Below are 15,150 nucleotides of genomic sequence, written 5' to 3'. Positions count from 1 at the left end.
CTCTGGACCATGACAACTGAGTGACTTTTAGGCCCCGTTCACACTGTGCCGACTCTGGACCATGACAACTGAGTGACTTTTAGGCCGTACTCACACTGTGCCATTTCAGCATCTGGCGATCGTTCCTAGACCTCTCCATCACAGTTAGAGAGGCCAGTGACGCAGATGAAGGAGTTAATAGTGAAGAATAGTTTGAGAATACATGCAGTGGTTCCAGACTACCCTTACCTAGCTATAGATCTTGTTTGTTATACTTTCTTCATGCTTGCCATCACAGTTTTGGGCCAGTGACGCAGGTGAACAAGTAAACAGTGGAAAATGCTCTGAGAATACGGGCAGTGGTTCCATGTTACCCTTACCCAGCTATAGATTTCAGTTGTTATACTTTCTACCTGCCCACCATTACAGTTAGAGAGACCAGTGACGCAGATGAAGAAGTAAACAATGAAAAATAGTCTGAGAATACGGGCAGTGGCTCCATATGTTACCCTTACCTAACTACAGATTTCAGTTGTTATACTTTCTCCCTGCCCACCATCACAGTTAGAGAGGCCAGTGACACAGATGAAGGAGTTAACAGTGAAGAATAGTTTGAGAATACATGCAGTGGTTCCAGATTACCTTTACCTAGCTATGGATCTCGTTTGTTATACTTTCCCCATGCTCACTTCTTTAGTTAGAGGCCAGTGATGGAGGTGAAGGAGTTAATAGTGAAGAATAGTTTGAGAATACATGCAGTGGTTCCAGATTACCTTTACCTAGCTATGGATCTCGTTTGTTATACTTTCCCCATGCTCACCATCACAGGTCGAGGCCAGTGACGCAGATGAAGGGGCAAACAGTGAAGTGAGGTACCGCATGTATGAAGCCAACAGTTCTGAGGCGCTGGAGCTCTTCTCGGTCAACCCCACCACCGGCGAGGTCACCGTGGCACAGACCATCCACAGCCGAGGTAATTCATCCACTTACTCACGGTCATAGGTGAAGAGTCGGAGTTGAGTCGCCAGAGTCGAACCTGAGTCTTAATATTTCCCTAACTTGTTCATTTTCCATTTCTATTTTCTCAGTCATAATTTTTCTTTGTAACAGTTTGTATGTCAGTCTTCTGAGTCTTATTATTTCTCTAACTTGTTCATTTTCTATCTCCATTTCCTCTGTGTTATCAGTTTCCTTTGTAACATTTAGTATTTCCTGCTGCCTCAAAACATTTCCTCCAACAACCTAAGGACCATATTTTTATACATTTCAGTGCCCAAGCTCACATACTTGACAAGGCTTTCGTAGGATTCCTAGGTGTTTCCATGGATACTAGTGGTAGATTGATGAAGCTTTTATAACTTGGACCTACAAAGCTACTCATTAGAATCCAATTAACCCGTCCGCTGCAATTGGCACGGATTTGGCTTTCACTGGTAGCCTGGTAGCATATACTCCCTGTGGGTAGTAGAGTGTTTGTTTCCCATGTGGTATTGGTATGCTGGATATTCCCTCTCAAGGTGCATGACTTTACATTTTTCTTCATTGAATTGTAGCAGCCACTTTTTGTTCCATTCCTGTAGCTTGGTGATGTCTTCTGGTAGGAAATCTGCAGTCAAGGGGTTAACCTGGTAGCAGAGACGGGCCAAATTTAGCAGCGATGGGCCAAATTTGTGCCATGATATAAACCCCCCAAAATAGATGATACATAAACTGATCACAAATGCATTGATATATATTATGAAATGGTTTGTGTGAGAGATGATTTTTTCTCAATTTTCTCGCTAAGAGGGACCAATAAGAAACATGATCCTGCTGCTTCACGGGTTAATCTTTCTCAGCCTTTGGAAATACCTGATGTGAGAGTCAGAAGTGTATAATACTGATCTGAGGCGCCTTACACTTCCTGCTGTCTGCTAATGCTCTGCCAGGCTGTGTCATCTTCGTGCACAAGTACTACATCTACCTCTCCAAAATTACGCATGCTTTTTTTTATATTTTTTACTGATGCCGGTCCGGAGCGTGTCTGGGTTAGGATAGTTATGCCAGCGAGCATTTTCATATCTTCCATTTTTATATCTTGAGCTGTCTTCTTTACTGTAAAGAAAAGTGAGCTTGGATGCACAAGTAAGTAGTGGGCTTTTTTTTTTTTTTTTTTTTTTTTTTTACTGCTTTCTCTACTGTAAAAAAAAAAGTTCCACAAGTAGCAGTAAACTTTCAATTTTTTGTATCTTTTTGCCATATTTTTGTATCTCCCCCTCCCCCCCTCCCCCTTTTTTTAATTTTTTTTTATTTATTTATTTATTTTTTTTTTTTTGCTGTCTCCTTTACTCTAAAAAGTGTGAGTTTGGATGCACAAGTGATTATCGTATATAGAGAGACTGTTCCATTAGTTCCATGAGTAGCAGTGAACTCCCAAATTTTTGTATCTTTTCTTGACTTTTTTTTTGAGCTGTTTTCTTTACTCTAAAAAGTGTGAGTTTGGATGCACAAGTGATTATCGTATATAGAGAGACTGTTCCATTAGTTCCATAAGTATCAGTGAACTCCCAAATGTTACAGAAAATGAGGTGTACCAGTTTTTCATCCGTGGCGAGGACAGCGGCTCCCCCCAGCACCACTCCGACGTGCCCGTCACCATCTTCCTGCTGCCCCCTCATGAGAACACCGCGCTCTGCGCAAGGTAGTATGCACAGTTCTTCATCAGTGAGGACGCCCCCATCTGTGAGCACCCACAGCTATCAGTAATATGACACACACACACACACACACACACACACACATAAAAAAATAAGATAAAATTAAAAAGTCACTGGTAAAATGCATATTATTTAAGAAAATACAAGGAAGGAAACAATATGCAGATCACTTGGCACACACACACACACACACACACACACACACACACACACACACACAGGCATTTGATAAGAGACTGATGTGGAAATTAGAAAATAGAGGAGGATTGGGAGAAAAATGACTATGGATGAAAAATTACCTGACAAACAAAGAAATGAGAACCGTGTTGAAAGGTAAGATATCAGAATGGAGAACGGTCACAAGTGACGTTCCACAAGGGTCAGTGTTAGTGAATATTATGTTTTTAATATTTATAGATGATATGCCAGAAAAAGTAAAGAGTTACAAGGGTATGTTTGCAGATGACGCCAAACTGCTTAGAAAAATAAGAGATGAAGATGATGATTGTAATAAACTGCAGGAAGATTCCAATGAGATACATGAATGGAGTAAAAAATGGGAAATGAAGTTCAATGAAAAGAATTGTCACACAATGAAAATGGGCAAGAGTAAAAATAGAGCAAGTGGAGTGTGTAGGATGGGAGGGACAATCATCGATACAGTGAAGGAAGAAAAAGACTTTGGAATTATAATACAAGATACACTAACATCTGAGAAGCACATAAATAAGATATTTGGAGAAACATATGTACCGTATTTCCCGCTGTATAAGACGCACCGACGTATAAGACACCTATAATTTGGCAAGATATATTTGAAAAAAAAAAAAAAATTCCCTGAACTTAATGTGTGTGCAGTATTACATTTGGCCACCTTACTTACAATTATGACTATGATACCGTATGTTGCTTTGTGTCCATCTCTGTGTTCAAAGTGTTCCACTGTTGGGTGAAGAATTACAGTGCTCTTACCCCGAGCAGCTGTGACTTTGAAATGGTAAACAAAAGGGTTGGTTGGTAAATTCACTCACTGCACAGTGTGCAGGCGGTAACTTTCATTGTGCTACTGAAGGAACTAATCACACGGGGATGCTGCGTTCGATGGGCCATCTTGGTCTTGATCTTGACTTTCAGGGACAGTATACCTACTTTCAAGTAGAAATAGATGTTGATTAACCCCTTAATGACGATGATGCCGCTGGCATCATATAGTTCTATCAGACATGGGCAACGAGCATGACGCCAGCGCTGGAGAGTGAGAAGCTTTCCAAAATTTGAAGGGCGCGTGTAACTATAGGTCTCTGTCGATGCTGAGTGACTAACTGGCACCTCTTTTGTTCCTGCGATGTCCCCCACCACCATTCCGTGCAAAAAGTAGTCTACAGTTCCTGCCTACACATCATGGCGTCTGTAGAGCAATTCTGTTCCCTCAGCCGTCCTTTTTTGGCGGTCTTCTTTTAGTTTCTACTTGTAGTGTGCGTACTGAGCGTAGTCTTGACACCTCCACTGATTTACGTGATGTTCAAGATGGACCAGTATCTAGTTCAAAGGAGTGGGAGCGGAAGTTGTAATTTTTTGGGAATCATGGAATTCCAGCTAAACGGTCTGTCCAAATAATAATCTGATTTCACAGTTGAATTTTACGGATGATTCTTTACAACTTTTATTCAATGAGATTCATTCCAGAATGAAAAAACTACAAAAATTTACAAAAAATATTTTTCGAGTTTCACTGCAACTTTGGCTCTCCGTAGGCATTAAATTTCCGGGTCAAAGTGGAATGGAAGTGTTGGATAGAAATGATTTAATCGAGACTGAAGGGAGGAGGCAACTAAGAGGACACAGTAAGAAACTGAGAAAGAGGACTTGTTTGAAAGACCTAAAGAAGTTCAGTTTTCCATACAGGAGTGTGAATACATGGAATGGACTTAGCAAAGACGCTGTTGAAGCAAGCAGTGTCCATAAAATGAAGGAAATTCTGGACAAATATAGAGTGGGAGACAGGACTGACTGAGATTGATCTCTGGCCATGTATACTACAAATAAGTAAATACAAATAGGTAAATACACACACAGACACATTACAGTACTGGGAAATCATACACTCATTTCCTCAGATAACACATACTAGCACACACATCACAATCTGCACCTCATAACATTCTGGCCCCAGCTAGCCACCTTCTGTATGCTCAAAGTCTTGCCTTGTGTTGGCAGGCAATGTGATCACGTCCCTGTGGATGGCGGGGCCACAGTCAGTGCAGTACCTGATCATGGTGGACGAGGGCATGAAGGCAGCCAGTGAGGAGAGGGAGTCTGGGGAGAGTTCAGGGCCCTTCACCGTGACCTCCACTGGCCTGCTGGTGGTGCACAGGGCCCTGGACCATGAGCGGCGACGCACACATCACATCAGCGTCACCAACTGTACACTGACCACGCCGCCCACGGTGGACTACATGACCATCTCTGTGGTGGTGAGTTTATGGCAGGAAGCAGCAAGTTTTGGTCTCTTGTCTGTATTGTTGATTAGGGTTTGGATTATGGGCTGAAATGAGGGTCAATGAAAGACGTTTTAATATATTGGTCTTGAACTGATTGGGTCTTGCTCTGGCATGACCAACAGGTGATGGATGTGAATGATGGCAGAGTGCATGAAGTTTTGATCTCTTATCCTTATGGTTGATTACGGTTTGGATTTTGGGCTGAAATGACAGTCAAAGAAAGACATTTTAATTTATGGATTTTGAATTGGTTGGGTCTTGTTCTGGAATGACCAACAGGTGATGGACGTGAATGACTGCCCTCCACGCTTCTCTGAGTCCAGCTACACAGCCCTGGTGGCCGAGAACAGCGAGGTGGGCGCCACCGTCACCATCCTCACGGCCGCTGATGACGATGAAGGAAACCATGGCCAGGTAAATGTTGCCTGTGTCTCCATGTTATTTTCAGTCCATGAAAACATTCTCCAGAATAAATTATTAAATGTCTGCTCTGCTCTCTGCTCTTCTCTCCTCAGATCCAGTACAGCCTCGGCCCCGATGAAAGCGCTGTAGTGAAGTCAACTTTCCGCATTGATCCACACACTGGGACGCTGACCCTGGCGGCCCTGCTGGACCGCGAGACCATGGCCCAGTACTCCTTCACCGTCACTGCCACTGACGGGGGCCCCAAGCCTCTGTCCACCAGCACAAGAGTCACTGTACTGGTCAAGGACTACAACGACAACCCTCCAGTGTTCACCAAAGACACTTACGTCACTGCTGGTGAGGCACTACAAGGGTTTTATAGATAAATGATTGACAGGAAATTGATTTTCTCTGTAATATGTCATTGGCTGTGAAGGTTTTATATATCTACATTGACAAATTAGTTTTGTTTGACGCCAGTGCCTGAGGACACCGCCACGGGCACGGCGGTGGTGGAGCTCAGCGTGACGGACGCCGACGAGTCTGTGGCCGAACTTGACTTCTTCATCACCGGCGGCGACCCTGATGGCCAATTCCTGGTGCACGCCTCAGGGGAGGTGGGTGGGAGGGATGGTGAGACACAACAACAATGGTGACCTGCTAACAACGAAACTGTTCTTTAATGAGAGAGTCACGGTGCTGTGGTCCATATTCCAGGTGTACATGGCCGGTGAGCTGGACCGGGAGAGGCAGGCCGAGTACACCCTCACCGTCACCGTCACCGACGGGAAGTTTACGGCCAACACGACTGTTACTGTGACAGTCATTGACATCAACGGTTGGTGACAGTATAGTCTTGCCTGAAATGATAATGGATAATGTATGGTAATAGGTCATGAATTAAGTAAACAGAGTGTCTAGCACTTCTGTGACTCACACTGGTGTGCTTCACGACAGACAACGGTCCGGTGTGCAAGGAGCCAATCTACCGTCGGGAGATCTCTGAGGATGCCACCCCAGGCACCCAGGTGGCCTCTGTTGTGTCCTGGGATGCCGATGAAGGCACTGCTGCCTGGAGCCGCTACATTCTCACCGGGGACAGCGCCCACCACTTCAGTATTGACCAGCTGAATGGCCACGTGGCTACAGCCACCCAGCTGGACAGAGAGGCACGGGACCACTACCACCTCACTGTAAGTATTCACACACACACACACACACACAAAAAAAAAAGGGGCTATCAGAAAGCTGGAAAGGATACAGAGAATTGCAACTTAAATGGTCTCAGAACTCTCAAATATGACGTATGAAGACAAATTGAAGGAGATGGACTTGACAACACTGGAACAAAGAAGGGAGAGAGATCTGATCATGCTGTAGGCTATAGGTTGGTAAATAAGTTTGATGAGGTGGATAGAGATGATATCTTCTTAACTGCGAGAATGCATGGGCTGAGAGGACATAGGGAGAAACTTAATAAAGGAACCTGTTTGTGTGACTTAAAACAAGTATAGTTTTCCACATAGAAGTGTTAACACCTGGAACAGTTTGTGGGGAGAAGTGGTGGAGGCGAACAGTGTCCAACAATTGAAGGGAAGGTTGGATAAATGTAGATATGGAGACGGGACTGTTAGAGCTTAGCTCGGGCCTGGTAGACTACAAATAGGTAAATACACACACACACACACACACACACACATAGCAAGAAATTGAGAAAGGAGACTTGTTTGAAAGACATAAAGAAGTACAGTTTTCCATACTGAAGTATGAATATATATATGAAAGGGACTAAACAAAGACATTGTTGAAGCGGGCAGTGTCCAAAAAATGAAGGAAACGTTGGACAAATAAAAGATAGCAAGGGATATACCTTCTTCTCAGTGTGGCAGATTTTAAGGAGGCCCAAGACAGTCAGCTATATTCAAGTTTTCATATTGTTCTCTCCCACCATCTCACCTTGTAAGGCACTGATAGGTAGACAGCATGTAGTATAATAAGCAACACCAGCAAAGTCCTCAAGCAGCCCAGTCAGCCACAAACACCCAGACCTTACCTAGGCATTATAGCAGGAAATGAGCACTGTCTTTGTAACATATTACAACATCGCAATGCCTATCATATATCTTACCAAACAGTGCCATACAACCTCACTGTATTTTTATCCTCCTCAGGTTTAATTGCACTCTCTACAAAGCTTACATGGTGGAAAACTCTTCTCAACCTTCTCATCATCCATTGGAACACACTACATTTCTCTAGCTACCACACATCCTACCAAGCAGTGCCATACAACCTCACTGTCTGTTTATACTCCTCAGATTTAATCGCACTCTACGAAGCTTACCTGGAGGAAAACTCTTCTCCTCAACCTTCTTATCGACCATTGGAACACACTACATTGCACTAGCTACCACACATCCTACCAAGCAGTGCCATACAACCTCACTGTCTGTTTATACTCCTCAGGTTTAATCGCACTCTACGAAGCTTACCTGGAGGAAAACTCTTCTCCTCAACCTTCTTTTCGACCATTGGAACACACTACACACACATCCTACCAAGCAGTGCCGTACAACCTCAGTGTCCGTATATCCTCCTCAGATTTAATCGCACTCTCTATGAAGACTACATGGAGGAAAACTCTTCTCCTCAACCTTATCATCAACCATTGGAACACACTACATTGCACTAGCTATCATACATCATACAACCTCAGTGTCTGTTTATATTCCTCAGGTTTAATCGCACTCTATATGAAGCTTACGTGGAGGAAAATTCATCTGGCCAGCTAGTCATCAACCTGGTGGCCACGGACCTTGATGCCTGGGACTTGGGCAAGCTGCAGTACACCATCCTGCACCAGACTTCAGAGGGAGCCTTCACCGTGGACAAAGAAGGTAGAGAGAGACATTGGTTGGTATTCTTAGACAATTTCATTTCTCACATCAACTTTTCTAAAGGTCAAAAAGGGGATCAATCAGGTTCTAATGAGTGTTTCTTTAGGTTCACGGTACAGAAGAAGAGTCAAACTAACACCGGGGTCTTAAAACTACCCCTGGAAATGAGCAAAACTCCTACGAAAGCCTTGCCAAATATGTGAACTTGGGAGACAAAATGTTTAGTAATACGGCCCTTTGAATTTGCTTGTACTATACTTTTGAATTTTAGGTTCCTGCAGTAAGAGATTTCATTTGAAGGTTTGATGTATGAATGTTGTTGTTGTTGTTGATAGTATTAGTAGGAGTAGTAAAAGTAGTTGTAGTCATAGTAGTAACTGTAATGGTAGCAATAGAAGGTTAAGGAGATAAAAAAAAAGGATGGAAAACATGCTCTTCCAGTCATATTTTATTGAAGTTTTCCCTGAGACAGCATTACAGTAGCTTGTTTATTTACCTACATTTTAAACCTCAAGGAACCACATCACTAGTGCATACTGTTGTGAGGCTTTGAATGAAAGATACCCTAAACTTACCCAAACTTAACAAAACGCCGACGATTACCAAACAGTCACCATATGTCTTGACTCGGAAAAATCACATTTGCATCCTTACTAAAGAAACTTTCTATATAACCTGAAACTGGCATCTCTTTTGGCCATTTTTTACTTCTATCCTTTTTTTAGGAGCAGCGTTTAGCAGGCTTTTTTCTACACTTTTATGCCCCTGAGCTGCTTCCTTTCCTGTAAGAAAAAAAAAAAAGGGGACCTCATTCTTTGTTAATTTATACCATACAAACTTCACCCCTTCCCAGCCAACCTATACACTGAGACACCTTTGGATCGCGAGTCCCTGCCTGTGCACAGCCTCAAGGTGTCTGTGATGGATGAGGGGGGCCGGGCCAGCTTCACGGCGGTGCGTGTGACGGTCCGCGACAAGAACGACAACCCACCAGTCTTCATGTTGCCGGAGTATCAGGCGAACATCAACACTGACGTGGCTCCCAGGACAACCATTCTCAAGGTGGGGAACACTGGGCAGGGAGGAGTTGGGCCCCGTTCACACCGTGGCAACGCTGGGCCATGACAACTCAGCGACTTTTAGGCCCCCTTCACACTGTGCCGACTCGGCATCTGACAATCGTTTCTAGACCTCTTTCCGACCATGTGCGACCCTTTCACATCAGCATTTCACACCCAAGACTTTGTGTGCCCTTAGTCGCTGGGTTGTCATGGCCCAGAGTCAGCACAGTGTGAATGGCGCCTTAATCAACTAATTTCCTTTATGTCCTTTGGAAATATTTGTTGAGAGACCCAAAATAGTCTAAGAATGGACTGTATTGGCTATACAGGCAGCGCCACATGTGGCCACTCAACTCCAAGCTGAATTTCCCACAGAGTTCAAGTTATAGACTAGAGTGCGTCTGAGGCTGTCTCAGGGATACACGGCCATGATGCCGCCATCGCCCCCAGCCGATGATTGCACACTCTTCACTCCTACCCGATTTCAGTTTTTCTCCATGTCAAAATTTGACTACTATTTAATAGTAGTCAGGAAATCGGGTAGGAGGAAAGTGTGTGCAGTCGTTGGCTTGGAGCGGTGGCGGCACCAAGGCCTTGTATCCTGGAGGCAGCCTCAGACGCACTAATACATAGCTTGAGTTCTGTGGAAAGTACTGCTTTGACAGTTCACTGAGTGGCCACGTGTGGCGCTGCCTGTATAGCCAATATGGTCCATACAGGCCTGGCTTTTAGTACCCTTACCTAGCTAGTAATTTCGGTTGTTATGCTGTCTCCATTCTCTGAACAGAACCAGTAGATCTATTTTTTAGTCTGTTATTTATTGGGCCAGTAGTCAGTGAGGCCTTTTCTTTTCTAACCTACTATTCTCTGTAAAGAACCAGTAAGTTTATTATGTAATCTGTTGTTTTTTGGGCCAGCAGGCAATGAGGGTCTTTTTTTTTTTTCTTGCCTGACCTACGTATTCCTTGTAAAAAAACTCGTAAGTGTACTATTTGTTGTCTATTGCCCTGTTCCTTCTTTTATAATGTTTCTCTGGCGGTGATTAGTGTGTCATTTTAGGGCCAGCAAGCAGTGAGGTCTTTTTTTCCTTTTCTAACCTCCATATTCCCTGTAAAAAACTCGTCAGTGTAATATTTTTTGTCTGTTGCCCTGTTGCTTCTTCTCATTGTAACGGTCCGAATGTGAATGAACGAGAGAATGTGAGTAAGTCAGTGAGTAACAGAGTAAGTGTAAGCGAGTGCATGAATGAATGAGAGAATGTGAGTAAGTCGGTGAGTGACAGAGTGAGTAAGTGTGAGCGAGTGGGAGCGTGCGTGAGTGAGTGAATGAGTGAAAGAGTGAATGGGTAGCTGAGGAATGTAAGTGCGTAAAAGGTTATGAGAAGATAACACGGCGAGCGAATGAGCGAATATATGAACGAGTTACTGAAATCCCTCATCTCAAAGCCTCGAACCCCTCCAAGAGACCAATAACTAGTTAGTTAGATAGGTAGGGGTTTGATTGTAAAAGAATGTTCCGGAAGGGAGAGAGTCAGTAATGCGGGGTTAAAAGATCACGTGATGGAGGAGAGAAGCTGATGAGTAAGCGAGGAGGAGGAGGAAGCAACCAGAAGCGGGGTAGACGTGAGGAGGAAGGACGAGAAGCGGGGTAGACTTGAGGAGGCAAGCACCACTGCAGAAAGCCAGAAGCTTGGAGGACGCACACACCGCCCACGGCCTGCTGTGTGAGGCGGGCTAGCAGGAGACGTGCAGCAGCCCTAGCAAGGAAAGGCAGCGAGTTGGAGTTGGAGTTGAGAGCGGTGTCCACCTCTCCACTCAGCCCCCCCCCGAAAAACCACCCACGGCCTGCGGGGTGAGACGGACTACAGGATGGGAACTTGTATGGCGGGGTAACCTGCCCCTCGACTGTCCTGGGGCCCGAAATACCACTGCCCCAAGCTGCTCCCTACATCAAAGGGCGCCCGCCTCTTCATACCACCCGAGTCGCTCCATCTCTACATCAAGCAGCGCCCGTCTGTCCAGCACCAGGACCGCCCATTCCCATCGTGGACGTCCTCTGCCGAGCCCGACACTCACGCCAGCTCCTCCTCCTCCGCATCCAGCAACTACAGAGCTAAGCATTCTGTGTATTCCCCAAATCTCCCTTGTGCCGGTAGTTAGCTAGCTTAGAGGCCTACAGCCTGTCGGTCATTCATTTTTTTTTCATATTTTTATTAGCACTCCGCTAACCTTTAAAGTAAACCAAATACATATTTATATATAACCTTACTGAGTGTTATCATTTGGAGCCTGTTTTGCTGCTCATTGGAAATTACTGAACCATACACACATCCCCTCCATAGTACATTATCACCATCCAGTTTCTTAATGCTGTCTCAAAAGTGGTTCCCACGGAAATCCTCCCACCCTCCATAATTAACCACACAAGTAACGCCCTTCTGGTCACAAACTTCGGAACGAGTGTTCACTTGTCCTGAGGCCTTAACATCCGGGACCAGCGCTCGACAACTACCACGCTACCACATACCATTCACTACCCTAGTGGTTGTCATAAAAAGGGGTGTAGCTTTCATTTATTCATTTAATTAATTATTTATTTAATTTAATATTATCTCTAATTTTCCACGCTACATATGGTGGCTTTTGCGGTGGGATTTCCCTGTGAACCATTCCCCCCCCCCCTTGTTGAAGCAGAGTTAACTAGATAGTATAATTAATATTTTTTTTTTTTGTTTTCTGTTGATTGATTGTTGGTCGCCCTATTGCAGCGTTTCTCAACCTTTGATAGCCCATGGCCCCCCTCACTGAGTGGCTAACACTCGTGGCCCCCTGCCCTTCAATAAAAAAAATGCAGATTTTGTTTTATGTTGTTTATTCAGTCACTAAAATCATAAATCAAAGTAAAAATTTTTGCTGAACAATATAATCAATGAGACACTTGCTGTTGGGCTCGTGTGACGAGGCCTCTTATGTCTGGCTCCGTCTTGGACACAGCAAGGCGAATATCGTTCCCAACATCAAGACGGTTGCTGGACTTCGTTTTAATGGTCGCCAGGTCAGAAAATCCAGATTCGCAAAGGTATATTGTGGCGAATTGAACGTGCATTTCGGATGCCTTCTTGCTGAGTAGTGGATATGCATCCTGAACAGACAACCAGAAGCTGGAGGTCTTCTGTTACTGAAGGCCAGCTTCATTGCTTTTGAGACCTTCAACTCTGCGAGCTCCTCTGCTTCGTCTTCAGTAGGTTCAATTTCGGTGTTGAATGGGTCTCTGTGCCATGGAACATCCAATGGAGCATCGTCGAAATAAGATTTGAACTCAGCGGAGAGAATGTCGAGATGTCCAATGATGCAATCTTTGATGCCGATGGAAGTTCAATCCTCTGCGTCTGCAGATGCTCGTCCAAGAAAGGAAACGAGGCTGTGGATCCGGCCTCGATTCGTGCCTGCCAGACTCCCATTCGAGCAGACAGTCCGGCAAGCTTGTCTTGAACGTCACTGACTGTCACATCATGGCCTTGCAAAGACTGGTTCATTTCGTTGAGTCGGCCGAATATATCGGCCAGGTAGGCGAGCATCATGACGAACTCTTCATTGTCGAAGTGGACATGGAGGTTGTTTTCGTTCTCTCGCAGGAAAATTTCTGTCTCCAACCGGAGTTCATACAACAGAGAGAGGCATTTCACCCTCTATAGACAACTAACTTTGGTGTAAAACAGAAGTCCCACATGTTGCGCTCCCATTTCGTTGGCCAGAAGTTGGAAGAGCCGATGATTTTTGGCCTTCGCACGAATGAAGTTGATCACTTTGACCGCAACGTCCATGACTTCCAACAAACGCGGCGGTAGAGTTTTTGACGCAAGAGCATATCGGTGTAGTGAACAGTGGGAAGACGTCACGTGGGGCCATTCATTCTTCACAAGCGTGACGAACCCTCCTTTAACGCCAATCATCGCTGGGGCACCATCAGTACAAATTTGCTTGAAATTCTGCCAGCTGAGTCCATTCACTTCAAAAAAAGAGTCCACGATGGCTTTGACATCTTTTGCTGTCGTTGTGGTTGGCAGGGTATTGCAGAATAAGAACTCTTCCTTCATCTTTCCTTCTTTCTCGTAGCGAGCGAAGGCGATCAACTGGCTCTCCAGAGCGGTGTCGGTAGACTCATCAAGTTGAAGGCTAGCCTGGAGCGTGCTTTGCTTGATTTCACAGCAAACTTTGCATTTTTCGGTGTCCGCTCGTGGCCTCCCGGTCGAAGGCCCGTGGCCCCCTTGGGGGGCCACGGGCCCCCGGTTGAGAAACGCTGCCCTATTGCTTTGCAGACATAAAAAAAATTTTTGTCTTTGCATTTACTTGTTTTTCTCTCTCGGTGTTCATAACACCAGAGAACATGTTTAGAGTAGCACTTATAGGGCATAGTCATATTCAAAGGGAATTGGAGGTAGAGGAGCAGGACATTCAGGTAGATACTTTTCGTGCCCCGGGAGGAAAAGCCGGGAATTTCTTTGAGGATGACTGCATTCAGGCAGTATATGAGGAGGAAAGGGAGGAGGTGGAAGGAGCGAGCGCGTGGTAAGAGTCTCTCGCAGAGTAATGGAAAGTGGTAGTCTGCAATGGCGCGGTAATTATCACGATCAAACAAGTGCTTAACCTCCCTTGCTCATGTGTTCGAAGGTGGTTTCGTTTGAGTTTATGGGTTTTATATATATGTTTTATTAGTTTGCTTTGACTGTTCTCTTCTCTTTAGTAGAGTAAACTGTAAATATTGATACTGAGGGAACATAGGAAATTTTGACACAATGGAGAAAACTATAAAGGTAGAGATAGCTGACTTGCTGGGTCCATGGGAAAGTGAACACTGCCCAGACCAACAGCGTACTGACACTGATCAAGAAGACCCTAGGGTACAAACCCAGTCAAAGAAAGAGCCACAAGCGGGTGACACCGTGAAAATGGAAGAACTCGAGGAAGAGGTAGATTTTCTAAAAACATCAATGTTAGAATTAGTGGACCGATTACGTAGAAGCCAAGAAGACTCGCCTACCAAACCACTACTTAAACCAAGGGACATACCCGTCCTCGAGAGAAGACACTTGAAGGGAGTAGAAGGAGGAGGCAGATTAGAGGTATTCCTTTCCCAGATAGAACAATGCACCCCACGGGGGGAAGATCGAAAAAGAATAGCTTTGAGTCGAGTAGACGCCGAATTAGCAGTTTACATTCAAAGCACTCTGAAGCAAGGCCCCGTGGTGGACTGGGAAGAATTCAAGATATCACTGATCAAAGAACTAACCGATCAAAGTAAAGGAAAGGTATTCGACGCCTTAAATGACCTCAAATACTCATATGAGGAAGACGCGACCGAATTTGTCACCCAACTTAAATGTAAATTCGCACTCCTAGAGGTAAAATCAAATCCAGGAGAAGTGCCAAAGAGGGAAAAGTTGATAAAAACAAAGTTGCTAAAGGGAATGCCTCGAGATAGTAGAGACAGGCTAGAAATATATATGGATAATCACGTGCCACTCGACACCTTTATGGAAAAACTAGAGGTGGAACGACTAGTTGCCCAAGCAAGGAAAAAAGACCGTGTCTTTATGGTGACGGACGACGCT

The 15,150-nt window shown here is 44.7% G+C and overlaps 1 protein-coding gene across 1 annotated transcript in view; it reads left to right on the top strand.

The window, feature by feature from the left end:
* The window catches only part of LOC126992207 (protocadherin Fat 1-like), a 30,146-nt gene that overhangs the window by 7,541 nt on the left and 7,455 nt on the right, over nt 1–15,150 (top strand). The window contains exon 7 of the mRNA XM_050850866.1: nt 808–952. Within this exon, the coding sequence (XP_050706823.1) occupies nt 808–952 (145 nt within the window). The remainder of the gene's footprint in view (nt 1–807; nt 953–15,150) is intronic.

This window comes from Eriocheir sinensis, unplaced genomic scaffold, assembly GCF_024679095.1.
Source record: "Eriocheir sinensis breed Jianghai 21 unplaced genomic scaffold, ASM2467909v1 Scaffold419, whole genome shotgun sequence".
NCBI classification, from domain to species: Eukaryota; Metazoa; Arthropoda; class Malacostraca; order Decapoda; family Varunidae; genus Eriocheir; species Eriocheir sinensis.
This window is presented reverse-complemented; position numbering and strand designations above follow the sequence as displayed.